General features: G+C 39.6%; 1 protein-coding gene across 2 annotated transcripts in view; it reads right to left on the bottom strand.

Annotated features, from left to right (window-relative positions):
- Window positions 1-2698: 2698 nt before the first annotated feature.
- Window positions 2699-16017, bottom strand: part of Sh3gl2 (SH3 domain containing GRB2 like 2, endophilin A1) — a 193874-nt gene continuing 180555 nt past the window's right edge. Inside the window, exons 5-9 of one of the 2 annotated variants that reach the window (XM_070007829.1) lie at window positions 14984-15117; window positions 12591-12749; window positions 9275-9378; window positions 6776-6906; window positions 2699-4548 (exon numbers count right to left, since the gene is read on the bottom strand). In XM_070007829.1, coding sequence (XP_069863930.1) covers window positions 4349-4548; window positions 6776-6906; window positions 9275-9378; window positions 12591-12749; window positions 14984-15117 — 728 coding nt within the window. In that variant the 3' untranslated portion in view covers window positions 2699-4348. The remainder of the gene's footprint in view (window positions 4549-6775; window positions 6907-9274; window positions 9379-12590; window positions 12750-14983; window positions 15118-16017) is intronic. The other variant, XM_070007839.1, reaches the window with a different exon arrangement.

Below are 16017 nucleotides of genomic sequence, written 5' to 3'. Positions count from 1 at the left end.
GGCCTCTCTCAAACTGTGGTGAATCACTATACGCATCTTTGTTTTCAGGCAAATACTATTGAGACTATTTATCCTTTATTTTGCTTCTGAAGTTGACAACTTCTTCCATGCTGTGCAGAGTTGCAGCACTGTCTCCTGCCTCCAGGTGAAGACTGCCATCATTTAGGCAACTGTGCTGAGTGACTTTTAAGGTCCTGATCTTTAAGTGGGTCCTCAAAAATAGCCTTGTCCTTTTTTTGGACAGCTCCTTTAACCTAGAGATTAACAGGTCTTCAAATCAGGCCTAGAAATTGCTGGTAGGGCTTGAAACACTGTTAAGTCTTCTCAGCTATCACCCAGAGCTCCTCACAGAGGCATCAACGATTTCCTCGTTAGCTCAAAAGCCCTGATTCTCAGCACTGCACCATCTTTGTGGAATGAATGGCAATCTGCATGTGACATGGCAGATGAGAATATGGCTGATGAAACAAGGACTTTATAAGTGTCCAAATGGCTCCATCTAGAGCACTGGAAGCTTGAAACCGCAGCCGTGAGATAATTCTGACTTCCTAATAATGTATGCAGATCAGGACGAGGCACATTTCTCCTAAGTCATCCATAATCAACAATCCCTGGGATAGTTACATTCCTGGTCATATCATGCTTACTGTCTAATTACTTATAGTGAAGATGAACTAGGTAAAAAACCAACAACAAAGCTATTCTCCTGTTTTCTCCTTCAAGACTATTAGAAGGAGATAAAGAGACCACAACCTCACCAGGGCAGTTCCTACTTCAGCTCACTTTAATTCAATTCCATTTCTATTTCTACTGCGAACTGTTTGTTCTGTGACTAGACTTTAAAAAAAAACCAGATGTGTTCTTAGGTTTAATTTCCACAGATTTGCCTACTCTTTCCTACACTTAAGGTTTTGTAAAAAAGGTATTTGTTATACCTCACTCAAAATAAGGAACTTGAACAGTTCTGAACCTAGTTGGTATATTAGGAATGGTTTTCACAAGACTCCCTGAAAGATTAAAATTTCCCAAGGTCAGAGAACTTTTATTTCATTTGATACCGGCTCATAGTGAGATTAACTTGTTTAGCATAAGGTCATGTCTTTAGTTTCTTTTTGGGCTTCAGAACCAACATTTTAAAGATACCACATCAAAGATAATGGAATGTTTTACTGGTTCAAATACAGTTGAATGTGGGTCTCTTTCTGAACTCATGATTGTGTCTTGGCTGTCTGTTCTTCTGTTGGAGCATCAATGGCATGACCCTTGGGTATGAGGTATATACCTCTAATCCCAGGTCAGGAAGCTGAGGCAGGACGATAACAACTTGATGCAGGCTGAGCTACACAGTGAGACTTGGACTCAAACAAAAACAAAAACTTCCCAAACTACACAGACATCACTTACTGTAACTTTATAACATTTTTATATCTATAAAATCAAATCCTCCAACTGTGTTTCTCAAGGAAAAAGGTCACCTTGTTTTTCCACATATAATTTAAAAAATGGGCTTGGGGCTGGGAAGGTGGCTCAGTGGTAGAGCGCTTGCCTTGCATGCCTGAGGCCCTGGGTTCAATTCCCCAGCACCACATAAGCAAAAAGAAAAAAGCCGGAAGTGGAGCTATGGCTCAAGTGGTAGAGTGCTAGCCTTGAGCTGAAGAGCTGAGGGACAGCGCCCAGGCCCAGAGTTCAGGCCCCACGACCGGACCCAAAAAAAAAAAATGGGCTTAAAAAACCAAAATTCTCAGTTTTCAAACACATAAAAACAAACTTCCTGAGATTTTGGTTGAAACTGCACTGATTCTCTCAACAAAAAAAATCTGGGGAGAAATAATTACTTTATAGACTTGACTTTTTCTAACCTATGAACATTTTGAATATGTTACTTACCAAGATCTTATGTTTTCTCAAAAACATTTCATAACTTCCCATGCAGAGATCTTATACAATCATGCGAGGTCATATCTGCAGACTTAGCTTTTTGATGTCTTTGTAAATTATTTTTTAAATTCTATTTTTCTAACTGGTACATGGAAATAGAATAATTCTACATTTAGCTCAAGTGTTCCTAGCTGTTTATTTATTGATTCAACAGCTTTAGATTCTTCTAGATTTTCTATATTCATAATGTTACTAGTAGTCTATCTTAAAAAAATTGGTTTACGAATTCAACTGTGCTGTTCTAGAACTCAAGAAGCTAGCAACACAAATTATTTTCATATTAGATTATTCACCAAAATTATTTAGTATATTCAACTGTTCATGTTAGCTTACAAAATTTATATAGGTAGCCTTAGAATAAAAGAATACAAGGGACATCTAATGTATAAAGAACTTGTTTATTCTCTTAGGAACTTGGGAAATGCATATTCTGTACACACTTATCTTTGTTCCCATCCGCCCAACTCTGCTATACAACATATACAAAGAGAAAAGAATTCTGGATGTGCTTTTCAGGGTATTTTTTGCTGTTCTTGTTTGTGCTTTTGCTCTGAGACAAGGTTTCTAAGGTAGCACACACTGCACTTAAATTTGTGATACTCTTGTCTCATCCTCCTGAGTACAGGGATTATAGGTATCTGTCATCATGCTTAGCTCAAGGCTTATTTTAATAAAACACTATTTCAATATAAATGTCTTTCTCTTCGTGAATGAAAGAAAACCAGTTGACGTATTTTATTTGTTCCTCGTAACATTACATTCTTCAGATACCACCATTAACATCTCATTTAACTTTGTAAAGGCCTCTTCTCTTCACTTACTTATCCTCTCTACCAAGTCTTCTCCTTCTACAGTTACCAAAAAGTTGTCAGTGTCCAGGCTAGCACTATTTTACTGATGGAACTTTCTCTACTTACAAGGAAGTAGATATGAGATTGGTATCAGGTCAGATCTGAGTCCATCCGAAGACAAATTCTTGACTGAAAACATCCACCCATTGTCAGACAAAATGAAGAAGCAAAGGCTTGTGTTTTTTTAATCTTCAGCAATATTTATTGGAAACGGCGACACTTCCCATGGTGAGAGTTTATACATGAAGCAGTAAGATTTGCCTTTCACTCCACACAATCCACTACCGCAGGCAGCACATAGGAGGCAGCACATTAAACCTCTGGAAGAGTCTGTATAGCTAGATAAATACAACTCTGGATAACAGGACTTCCGTGACTTGTATAGAAAAGAAAAACACTCATAAGCTTACACACAGCACTGTATACAAAGTAAAGATGGGGTTAGAAGGAGAGATGGTAAAGTAATGACTGAATTGGGAAGGAGATTTGCATATCTAGCCACAAACCTTAAACTGCTAAGCACAAAGATCATCTTTATTTGGTCCTCATTGAGGGCAGAATATGCACAAATGATGTCCAAGGAACACAAGGTGACAGTGGAGAAAAGAGACATTTACTGTTCCTGCCCTCTGAAGTAGTGGGGAAATGGTTACTAGTGATTTTTCTCTTTATGTCTCTGTGCCAAATGGATTCATAAAACGTGTTAATTCATAAACAGAAATGAAGAGAAGATAGTTAGCTGTTCCCCCATTCCCTGTACCCTTCAGAAATAGTCTAAATATATACATGGCTCTGTACAGTAAGAATTTAAGCTTGGAAACCAGATCTCTTCCCCATTCTCCCTCATGGAGAATTTTCTCTTTTCTGCCCCTTCCACAATATGCTGATTGCTCACGGTCTCATCCGGAAATAAACGAGAATCCCTTGGAGGGCTGTAACAGCAGGGTGGGAAGAAAACTAGCTGTGCCTCAGGAACAGGCTAAAGTGAGGTGAACAAAGGTGGCCATTTTCAGAGAATGCCTTGAACCCACAATCAATATGTTTCTACTGCTGGCATCAAGAGAATAACTCACTTAGACCAGAAGACAATTTGCTGGTGAGGGAGGCTTGTCTTTTTGACAATTCTGTGACTCACATATTTGGGAAGGGACAATGTGAAAGCAAGAACTTGCTCCTCTGTAAATGGGGAACCTGGGGTGCGGAGATGACCCCTGGGTGATAGACAATATCTTCAGTAGGATGGTTTTTCCATGATGTGGCTCATGGTCATAATTTCAAGAAACCATGGCCTCCTGAGAACTGTGTAAACAGCAGTTCTGTGACTACTGGCTAGTCTCAGATGGTATTTAAAAGCACATGCCATGCCCCACTGGGCTCAGAAGATACCATCCATCACCATGACTCCTGTGGGATCACACAAGTCAACCCAAACACTGGTGGGCTCGATGACGTGGTCCACTGCGGCCTGCATTTGAGATGTATTGTAAGCAGCATTACCAAAGCAGTGGTTAAACTGAACTATCTGGGTCAAAAGGAAGTGAGCCAGCCAGCGTAACATCCTAATGGGGCAGGGCAACCAGAATTTCTACATAATTAATGGGGAAGAAGCCCGAGTGGCCGTGAAGCATTCCTTCATACCAGTTTTCATCAATCTGATTAGTGAGTGTGATGATATCGCCCTCCTTAAAACCCAGCTCTCCTTCGTTTTCAGGTTCAAAGTCGTACAGAGCTCGGCAGCAGGGCTGATCCATTTGGACTCCTGGAATCAGAACAAGAGAGAATACAAGATGGCGTGGGTATTAAAGTCATAGCATTTACTGTGGTATCCCCTGGCATGGTATTCTCCTTCTGTCCTTCCTTCTCCTCCTCCTGCCAAAGTTTCTTCCAGCATCCACGACAAAGAACCCCTTTCCCCCTATCAGTTTCTGATGTTTTCTCACATACAAGTTATTGGGTATTCCTGTTGTGATTTCCACTATGAAATGTCACATCTATTCTTGTGGTAAATACAAGAGATTTCCCTCATGCTAGCCTTACTGATAACGCCCAAAGGTGGGGAGCCACTAACTTGTGGGGTTTATAATGGGACTTAGTTTAACAGCATGACATGGCCAGATTCGCTAATGTTAGCTCTTAAAAACGCTGGCATATTAAAAATGGTTCAATTAACTAGATGGGCAAAGCTCTGCAACCTCAGAATAATATTTCAGTGCTTACTGCCCCAAATGATAACTCAAACCTCTGGAAAATTGCTGTTTTAAATATGTGTGTGTATCATACACACATGTATGTAGGTATATAACACTTGTATATAAAGCACTGGGTCCAAGCAATACATGTGGGCACATAGTTGTACTCCCAGCATATTTGGATGGTTAAGGCAGGAGGACACAGTAAGACCCTTTCTCCAAGTAACAAAGCTAGGATATAGCTTAGGAGTAGAATGCTTACCCAAAATGCTAACATGTACAAGGCCTTATATTTTGTCACTATCACCATCAAAACAACAACAAAAAACAAAAAACAAAAAAAAAACCTAAACCCTACTGGATTCAAGTTCTTATTCTGTGTGAACTTGCCAAAGGAATTTTACTCTGTTTCTTTGTACAACAGAACTTATTTTGTAACAGAACTTCGTAACAGAACTTATTTCATACTATGCTGTATTTATTAAATGTTATACTGTTAAAAAAAATCCTATCACTTAGGCATGGTAAACTTTCACATAGAAGCAGTACATAAGAGCTACAATATATAAAAATAATGTAGTCACTTTGAATAAAACAAGAAATAATGTATTCATATCATAAATGAGATTTATTTAAATACATTATCTATCATTAGATACATGTGAATATAGACTCCGACAAATGCATGCTGCTCTCACACTAACTAGCTCTCTTGCAAGGGAAACAACATAATTAAATTTGAATTTAGAGAAAACACCACACCAAAACAAAATTGAAATATCTGACTAGTTTGTGGGGAGGGAGAAGCAGTCAAGTATCATTTATATGACCAGCCGCTAGCCAGTTCGCTGCAGTGCCATTGCAGTGGACGCCCATATGGACACTGGGAGCTGTGGAAATGAACACCATGGTCAGAGAGCTCTGCCTACTGTCAGACCTTACAGCTTCATCAGTCTCCAAACAGCATTTATGAATGTTTTCTGCTGTAGAACATCAAGAACTGAGGCTACGGGAAAATAAGAAAAAATAAGAGAATGCTATGTACCTTTAAAACCCACTCTGCTACCAGATAGTTCCCACTTTCTAAGCCAGTATTGCAATTGGAAACATCGCAAAGACAGATTTTGGTTTAGTCCATGTGTAGGGGTGGAGAGGAATCGTGACAAAAGAAAGAATGCCTAATTGGGTATGTACTGATATTCTCAAGAGAAAATAAAGTTTAGTTTTAATCATACTGACCTTAGTACCACAACATGATGGACTGAGAGTGGGAAGTAGGAAGGGAAAGCTAGCAGGCTGAGGTTCGAAATATGCCATCTGCAAATATATTCAACCACATGTGCCTGTGACTCAGGAAACAGCTCAGCACGTTCCTGGATCTGCTGTCTGAGGGTGATGTGGGAATGCATGTGGGCCTGCACTGCCCAGGCATCCATTCACATGTGGGTTGGGTCCTTGAAGTGAAGGTGGCCAGCAGGAGCAAAGGTGACACCCCCTCCCAGTGCCTAACATATTTCACATGGTTTATGACCATTTGGTAGTTAGGAGGTCAGTGAGGGCTGCTGAATAAGAAAAAAGGATATTCAAAAAGTTTCAGATCTATAAAGAGGGGAAGGGAAGGATTGGAAAGGTGAATGGAAGATAAAAAGGATTCCTTTAGCACAGTTTCTACTTGATAAACCATCCTGTGAGAAATGGCAGTATATTCCTTGTAGCCAGATTGGAATGCTTCTAGAATTTCTAGAAAAGTGTCAGTGTCAGTGGATGTGCCCAAAGCCCAAGGTCTAAGCGCTTTACCTGAAGGTTTGGGTGTGCCCGTGTGGGAGAGACCCCCATTGGGCTGAGTACTGTCTCCAGTAGAAAACTCCAGGCTCATTCGTGGCTTAGGCTGATATTCTCTTCTAGGCTGAGAGGAAGCTTGTCTTATTCTGTAATTGAAAAGAAAGGGAATGGGAGTAGGAGTTATGAAGTCAATTAAGAAGTCAACTAAAACAATAAAACTTATAAAATGGCTGGGTCACCTACTAATCTAGCATGACACAGAGGGAAATCTTAAGAACCTTTAGTTTTCTTATAAAGTGATGTCTATGCTTCCTCTGCAGTCTTACCCTCATTTCTGTGTTCTTTTTCTCAATACCTCCTTTCATTTATTCAGATATGCACATAATAGGGGTCAGGGACACAAAGGGGAGTAAGATACATTTGTTCCACAACCAGCATTTGGCCTGAGAGAGTATAATAATTGATTACCATAAACAGTACTGTTGTCACAAGGTATCTACAAAATACAGAAGGAACTTGGGGTAGACAGTTGGGCAGAGAGGAATCATTGCTATGTGGGAAAGTTGGAGAAGATTTAAGGAAAAGAGGTTAAAAAAATCTATTGTGGTATTTTCCAGAAGAGTATGCCAAAGAAGCTATTCTAAGTGGCACATGAGGTTTGGAGAGAGTGAGCAGGCTGGAGATACAGGGAGAGGGAAAGGGTTAATGAAGTCACAAAAGTGAAAGAGATTTGCCAAAAGTGCATTCTGTACACCACTAAACACTGTTCAGTTACAGGTATTCAATAAGCAAGGTACATTCAAATTTAGAAGGGTGGAATGATTAAGGATATGGTGATTGTAAAATGACACTGACTTTACTTTGAACACATTTCAGGAGGAATGAAAGAGAGTGGTCCCTTGGTGCCCAGCCACTGTCACAAAAGCACAGATTACTTGAGTGTTTGACACATATAGTTTCAAGATTTTCCTAAAGGCTTCAGTTTTAGGCATATTTCCAAAAGTGTGCACTGAAGAGAGTTACAACAACAACAACAACAAGAAAATCACTGAAAATAGACAGGAGGAGAGGGCCAAAATGGAGACATGTGAAATTTCTAATAATGAAGCCCAGTATGACTGTCATCTCCATTGCGCCTTGAGCCACAGATGAGCCACAGGAGACTAATGTGGTCATGATCTAATAATAATCCTGAAGGGTGATCCTCTGAGGCATGTACGTTTAGCAAAATCATCCTGCTCCACCTGGCTAAGTAAAATAATATGCACAGACCTTCTCCAACTTACAAAGGCTCAGGCAATTGTTTTGTTCGTATTTTTAGCTTTATGACCCTGTGAAAGGGACACACATACAGTAGAGATCATACTTGGAATTTCAGCTCTTAGGATTCATTAGTAAATTCTAGTCAAATTAAACTATAAAACTGCAGAAAAAGTTTTATCATTCCTCACTTTACTTATCACTTGGAATTACTTAAAAGAAATGACCATGTATGTATTCTTACCATGTAATAAAATCAATAATATATAATAATATATTGATATGATACATATTATAATATAATGATATATCCTTAAACACATAAATCACTTGACTTGATGATAAAATTGTGACAGGGATATATATACAGTAGAGATCACATCTGGTATTTTGATCTTTTCCTGGGTTAGCAACATGCAGCACAAAACTATCTCACAAGGCTGGGTAGAGGGAGCAAACCATAAATGCCAGCCAGCCATGTAATCACAAGCAAAACCCACCAATACTCCACAGTGTATGTTGTTGCTAAGCTATGTTGTTTGGGATGTTAGGTAGACTGCATACTTTCTTCACATGGGTTTATGGAAATATCATCCAACCATAAGTTGGTCAAGGAGCATCTATATTATAGTGTGGGTACTCTATACATCTGGGCAGGGTGTGCCCAAATATCCACAGAGAGCCTCATGTACTTGAAAACTATTACAGATCACTGTGACGTACATCTAAGGAGGTGGTACAGAGCACATGAAAACAACTCCCTGGTGGAAGCTTTAGCATCACTCAAAGAAATATAAATATGAAAAGATCCAAGCTTTCAAATTAGATGGCTTGGTTGTGAGCTGCAGCTGACAACCATGAGAGAGGCTGGGCAAGTCATTTCGCTTCCTTGAGGCTCAGTTGCTCATCTGTTAGTTGAAGCTAAAATACTTAGTCTACAGGGCTGTTTTAAGGTTGATCATATGCAACTGGTACCCACACAGAATATCTGCTCCACAAATTGCATCCATCATCATCAGTAGCATCCTGGTGCCCCATCTATTGCAGTCAACATACAATCCAGGCACGTCATAAACACAAGAACAAAGCACAAGACAAAATAAAACCAAAGCAATCCTTGAAGGGCCTGTACAAAATCAGCAGGAATCTGGCAGCATTGTGTCTCCAAATGAAATTTGCTATTGCTTCCATTTCTTTACACATGACTGTAGAGCAAGAAAGTACAAAGTAGAAATGCAGGGAACTAAAACCTACCTTTCCTCCAGCCTGACAGTGACCTGCTGCAGAATCTGCACTGCCTGTTTGTGGTATTCCAGCTGGGCTTGCACAAGCGCGGAGAGCTGGCTCACTTGTTCAATCTGCAGATGGACAGGACAATCATGCCTCAGTGACCAGGTTATGATCTGGTAGCAGCTACTAGTTCCCTATGCACATTACAGTATGGTCCCCAAAATATTGTCCCATGCTTGGTGATGCTGATGTTGGTGAAGCAAGTCAGGCTAAGATAGATTATTCTGCTATTTCTAAATTGATGAAGGATAAGGAAGCATCCTTCTACATGGAACCATGTGTATCAGTACTATGAAGCAACCTTAGTAAGAAACCTCAGAAAAAAATCACATTAATTTTTTATTAAATCTCCCTGTGCTTATCTTATAGGAAAAAGATGCTCTGACAAGGGAATATTTCCTTCCTATGTTTAGCACTCAATATATAATTCCAACAGTACTTTTCATGCGAATAGTACAGCTAGTACTAAAAACATGAATATTTCTGGGTGCCAATGGCCCGTGCCATGTAATCCTACCTGCTTGGGAGGCTGAGATATGAAGATCACAGAAGCCAGCCCAGACAGAAAAGTACATAAGACTCTTATATCCAATTAACCATCAAAAAGCTGGAAATACCCATGCTTTCACTGTATTTGATGTTGGTATAATTTGTGGAGGGGAAGGGAAAAAACAAATCGTTTAAATAGGGATACAGGTGAACCCATTGCAACAATGAGATGTACAAGTCATTATGTTGAAAATGAACTTTACAACTTTGGTGTGGGGGGGGGAGGAGGGTTGAGTGGGGGGTGGGGGGAGGATGGGAATGGATGGGAAGGGGAAACAAGGAGGAGGCAACAATGCTTGATAAGAAATGTACTCATCTTGCCCATGTAATTGTAACTCCTCTGTACAGTATTCTCACAATAAAAAAAGAAAGCTGGAAATAGAGCTATGGCTCAATTGATAGCCTTAAGTGAGAAAGCTATGGTACAGTGTCCAATCCCTTAGTTCAAACCCTAGCACCAACACACACACACACACACACACACACACACACACACACACACACACACACACACACACACACACACACACACACACACACACACACCAAACATGAATAATGATGAATATTTGTTTCTCATAATGTACCATGTGAGGTTTAAAAAAAAGCCTTTTGACCTCTCTAAGCTGCATTTGTAATGTAAAGGTGTTGTATATGGTGGTATTTTGAGTTCATTCCAGCTCTAATAATTCAAGCAAATTCAGTTACTATTCATTTTGTATCCTGTGTTGTGATCTAACTTAGTAGTAGTCTCCAGGTCAAGAGAGGCAAGGCTGTCCTATGAGGATGAAGGGGGACAGAATCCTGGGTGTGGTGAAGGAACACTGTGATTCAGTTTTCCCCGTGTATTCTTCTTGAGTAGGAGACAAGAGTTGTCTGTGGACAAACATATACCATTGTCTGGGTGGCAGCAAAAACCATGTATGTTCAATATGCCTCCCCTATCTAGTCAGTAAGGCAGCTGATTAATGTGATGTTTACTTTTCGTTTTCAAATTGGCTAGATAGCTAGCAAACCATTATTTCTGGGCATATCTGTGAAACTGCTTCCAGATGAGTTTTGCATTTGTCTCAGTTGGCTGGGTAAGGAAGACCTGTTCTTATCTAATATGGAGAGCACCACCTAATTAGCTAAGGGTGTTAGTAGAAAAGGCAAAAGAAGATAAATTCTCTCTCTCTCTCTCTCTCTCTCTCTCTCTCTCTCTCTCTCTCTCTCTCTCTCTCTCTCTCTCTCTCTCTCTCTCTCTCTCTCTCTCTCTCTCTCTCTCTCTCTCTCTCTCTCTCTCTCAAAGATGGCTACACAGCTTCTCTAGCCCTAGGATGTAAGAACTCTAGGTTCTTTACAGCTTTCAGACTTGGAACCCAGGACTGGCACTAATGGCTTCTCACCTCTGCTGGGGCTAAGGCACCCAGCTTCAGAATGAGAATTATACCATAGGCTCCTTTGGACTGGGAGTGAGCTATGTTAACAGCTTCCCAAGTTCACCAGCATCCTTGGTTCTCCAGCGTTCAGAGGACTTATTTGTGACTTCCATGCCTCTATAAGCTCAGGAGCTAATGAATCCCCTCTCATTAGCCTTATTTATATCTTGTGCATCTTATATCTATATTTTCCACTTCTGTCCTCAATAAAGACCCAATAAAGATGTCCCAAATGTAATATCTATGCTACAATCATTAGTCTTAAAAATTACTTTTTTAAAGACTATACCCAACTTCAATTCATAATACAGAACACTTCTATGTATGGCACCAATTCTAAATGTCAAATTGACATTCTGTGTGTGTGTGTGTGTGTGTGTGTGTGTGTGTGTGCCCATGTGCGCGTGTGCTCGCGCATACTCCATTACTGGGGCTTGAACTTCAAAGCCTTGGTGCTGTCCCTTTGCTTTTTTTCACTCAAGGCTGATTGACACTCTACCACTTGAGCCACATCTTTACTTTGGACTTTTTTTTGTTTTTTTAAATAAGTTTTTTATTGTGAAAATACCATACAGAGGGGTTACAATTACATGAGCAAGGTAATGAGTACATTTCCTATCTACTTTGGACTTTTTGTAGACAAGAGTTAAAGGGAGATAGCCATACAAACCTTCCTGCCTGGGCTGGCTTTCAACTGTGATTGCAGCAGCTTCGATTACAAGCTTGAGCCAGAGGTTCCCAGCTTGACTGATATTCTTGTAAGTACAATAAGCTAACTGACTGCATCATGGGAGCTTCTTGATTGCTATTCTTTATAGTCATTTCTTATGTATTCAATTTATCCACAGACCATTATAGCATTCTCTAGTCTCTCAATCTTTCTCTGACTTTCTATGGTATTATTTGGCTTTTTTGTGCTTATGTCTGTTATCTGGCATTCTAACCATTTGAGCCATGACTCCAATGGACATTTCTGCTGGTTTATTGAAGATAATAATTCTGCTGGCTTTGAACTTCAATCCTCAGACCTCAGCCTCAGACCTCAGCCAGGATTATAGGCATAAACCACTAACTAGTATGTAGCTTTAGGATTCATTAGTAAATTTTAGTCAAATCATACTATAAAAAAATTTACCACTTCTCAGTTTACTTATCACTCAAAATTATTTAAAAGAAATGACCATCTATATGTTATCATATAATAAAATCAATATGCTGATATAATAATAAATAATGATATGTCCTTAAACATATCAATCATTTGGCTTAATGATAAAATTAATTTTGAAAACCACAGGAAAGTTACTTACATCCATCTCCAAGAGGTTGAACATGCTTGACTCAGCAATTTCTTTAGACTCATCAAATTTCTCCAGAGCTTGACGGAGTTCTTCATCTGGGATCTTGCCTTGCCGTTTCTTCTTATAATCAAAGTCCAGGCGCCTCCCTTCTAGCTTCTTTAGATGGTGCTGCAAATGAGAGGAACATGCTTTGAAAGTAGTTCTTTACAGTTCACTTTACTAACATTCTAATTGGCTTCCAAAACAAAATAGGCTGCATTTCAAAGTAGAAATGAAGAAACATATACCAGTGAGGCAAATGCTTCCAGAGGCTTCGTGAGGGGATACCTTTAAAAATAATTAAGGATGAGCTGGGAATGTGGCTTAATGGTAGAGTGCTTGCCTAGCATGCATGAAGCCCTGGGTTCGATTCCTCAGTACCAGATACACAGAAATAGCTAGAAGTGGTACTGTGGTTCAAGTGGTAGAGTGCTAAACTTGAGCAAAAGAAGCTCAGGGGCAGTGCCCAGGCCCTGAGTTCAAGCCCCAAGACTGGCAAAATAACTCAAGGATAGGAAAGAAATAACAGGAAATACCATTTCCCTTTATGTCTGGTTTGCCAGGCCAAAGCCAAGATGGAATCCTTTCCCTCCTCACGCCACACGCACATGTGCTCCACATACTGAGAGATGTGTGCACAGAGTGCTCAAGTCCCCATCCTCATGAAAGATGGTACTCTAGAGAAAACGCTGGAAAACTACTCCCCCTGTAGTACAGTGAGGAGGAATGGCATTCTTGCTTTCTGAATCATCCAGTGTGTTACGATCACCTGTTGTGTTTATTATGTGGATTCCTGATCATCTGAATCTAAATATCCAGGACTGAATCTAGGAATCTATTTTGAAACACTTGCTCCAGCTAAGGTGGCTTTCAGGAAATTTTTTACTGAGCTTAAGCCTGCCTCTTGACAGATGATGCAACACAGGACCTTGGAAAGGATTTCACCTAATGCTACTTGCTAACCCTTATCCATTCTTAAATTATTCCAAGTAAGGGGTCTGGCCTGTGCCCAATATCCCTAGTACTGGGTTGTGAAGTCTTTTTCCACAAACCAAAATGTTGGGTTTGTTGCTCTTGTTGTTTCTCATAGCATCAGTTTCCACTGTTCACTGTTGGGTGAGAAGGCCAGATTTTCACTTGTTTCTAGGTATATATGGAAGGGAAGAGAAGGAGACGAAATTGAATCAGGAGTGGTAAAGATCTGAGAAGCAAAGGAGAATAAATAATACCCTAAACCTTCCCTGCTACTAATCCATGCCTGATCTAAACTAAATGATTGAGCTTTTGGAAGGAATACTATTTGAAATACTTGAGCCTACAGCCAGATACAGGGTAGAACAATGTATCAGAGCTATACTTTGGATTTAGAGTTCATCTGCCATTTATTGAGTGATCTTGAGTGAAGTAAGTTTAATCTTGGAAAACAAAGAACCAGGGGGACTGAGTTCAAGTTACAGAAGTCCATTTAGTAGACAACAAAAAAGTGTTAGTCAAGTTCAAAAATAGTCGTAGAATGAATAGATGAACAAACCTTGTAAGCCCAAGCAGAAACATAACAAAATAAAGTTTATCTATTAGAAATAAACATAATAACAAAATAAAGTTTATTTATTAGAAATATCACAACTATGCTACATGTTTTAGAAAGAATGGCTAGGAAAATACAAAACACATGTTTAAAAATAATAGAGTATTTATTTAAGTAGTATTAGGGGTAATAGCTCAGCTCATCATTCTAATTTAAAACAAAGCAACACAAGAGGACATTATCCCTCTAGGGAAAATGTATTTTTGTAAAAGTGATTTAATGTGTGCTGAGTGTAGTGGCTCATTCCTGTAATCCTAGCTACTAGGGAGACTAAGATTGGAAAGATCATGGTTCAAAGCCAGCTTAGGCAACAGAAAAAGATCAACATGGTGGTACATTCTGCATCCCAGATGAGCAGGAAACATGAATAAGAGGATCACAGTCCAGGAAAGCCCAGGAAAAAACCTAAGAACCTATCTAAAAAAATAACCAAAGCAAAAATGGACTGGGCATATGTCTCAAGTAGTAGAGTGTCTGCTTAATGAGTTGTTTAGCAAGTCTAAGGCCCCAGTAACACCAAAGAAACCAAAAGAACAGCAAAATCCAAAGCCTATTTGATACAGACACTGCATACAGAGAATTCAGCTATCAAACTCTTGAGCAACACAGTCCTAACAATGGGCTGGAGAGTTTTGCATTTCTGTTTGCTTCCAATTTATCTTGCAGGGTGATTTTAAAATTTACCAGTGCTGTCAACAAGAAAACTAGCCTAAGAAGTGGACATTTGCAACTGTGTAATTTCAACTGCTTGCTTACAAGAGACAACAGCATATACCTGAATCTCCCTCAGATCTTTGTCATGAAGATTCTGAAGTGGGTCAATGAAATTCTGCTTCACTTCCATGTCCAAAGAGTCTTTCACCTCTGAGAGTTCCCTCATGGCTTCCCCTACCTCTCCAAGTGCTGGACCTACGAGGACAAAATGGTGCTCTTAAACTTTGAAGAACCAGGAGGAAATACATGGGCCTTCACAGATTAAAAAAACATAGAGATTATTGCCTTAGAAACCAACAGACTAGAAAGAATACACTATGCCTTCCATAGAAGAATGTCTTTCCACGGTGCCATGGTTCATTGTAGGAACCATGGAGATATCCCTTATTAACAGGTATGTAACATCTGGGAGGCTCTCTGTCCACTTTTATATGTAATTGCCCTGCCCCGTGTGGTCATTTTCAAGTCAGCTCTTTTAGTAGAAACAAATAACAGTAAAGGAAAATAGGTCAACTGGGAATGAAGATTACTTAGAGTTCCCCACATCATTAGTTGTAAAGACAGAAGGTGGTTGGTGTCTTTACTGAGAATGGGAAATTAGTGAAAGAACAAATCATATCTTACCTGGGTCTATGAAATGAGGGAACATATACAAATGAACAACAATCTAAGAGAAAGCCTTTATGGCAGGGTATAAAGCAGTGCCAACCTAACCACTTCTTCCCTCTCAAAATGTAGCTCTTGCCAAACCCTCCCCAAAGAAAATGTGAGGCATCTGGACATGTGGGGCAGACCTGCAGTAAACTTTGGGGTCTTATCTAGAAAATAGCAAAAAGAAAACTGCTCAGACAAATCACCTAAAAAATAATGAAGCATAGAGTCCTGTTTAATTTTTCCTGTTCAAGGACTATAAACGTTCACACTGTAAGACCAAAAGAAGATATTCATAAGAGAGCATCACAAGGGCTCAATAGCTATGTGCATATGATCATATAAAATGATGATTATTGAAATTAAATCCAAGATATGGAAAAAAGGGTTTTTGTTTTGCTTTTTGCACTGGTTTTTCCTTCTGTTTTCCCCCTTTTGCCACTG

Source organism: Dipodomys merriami, unplaced genomic scaffold (genome assembly GCF_024711535.1).
Source record: "Dipodomys merriami isolate MVZ:Mamm:240054 unplaced genomic scaffold, mDipMer1.0.p SCAF_11, whole genome shotgun sequence".
Classification (NCBI taxonomy): domain Eukaryota; kingdom Metazoa; phylum Chordata; class Mammalia; order Rodentia; family Heteromyidae; genus Dipodomys; species Dipodomys merriami.
The sequence above is the reverse complement of the archived record's forward strand: the minus strand, read 5'-3'. Positions and strand labels throughout refer to the sequence as shown.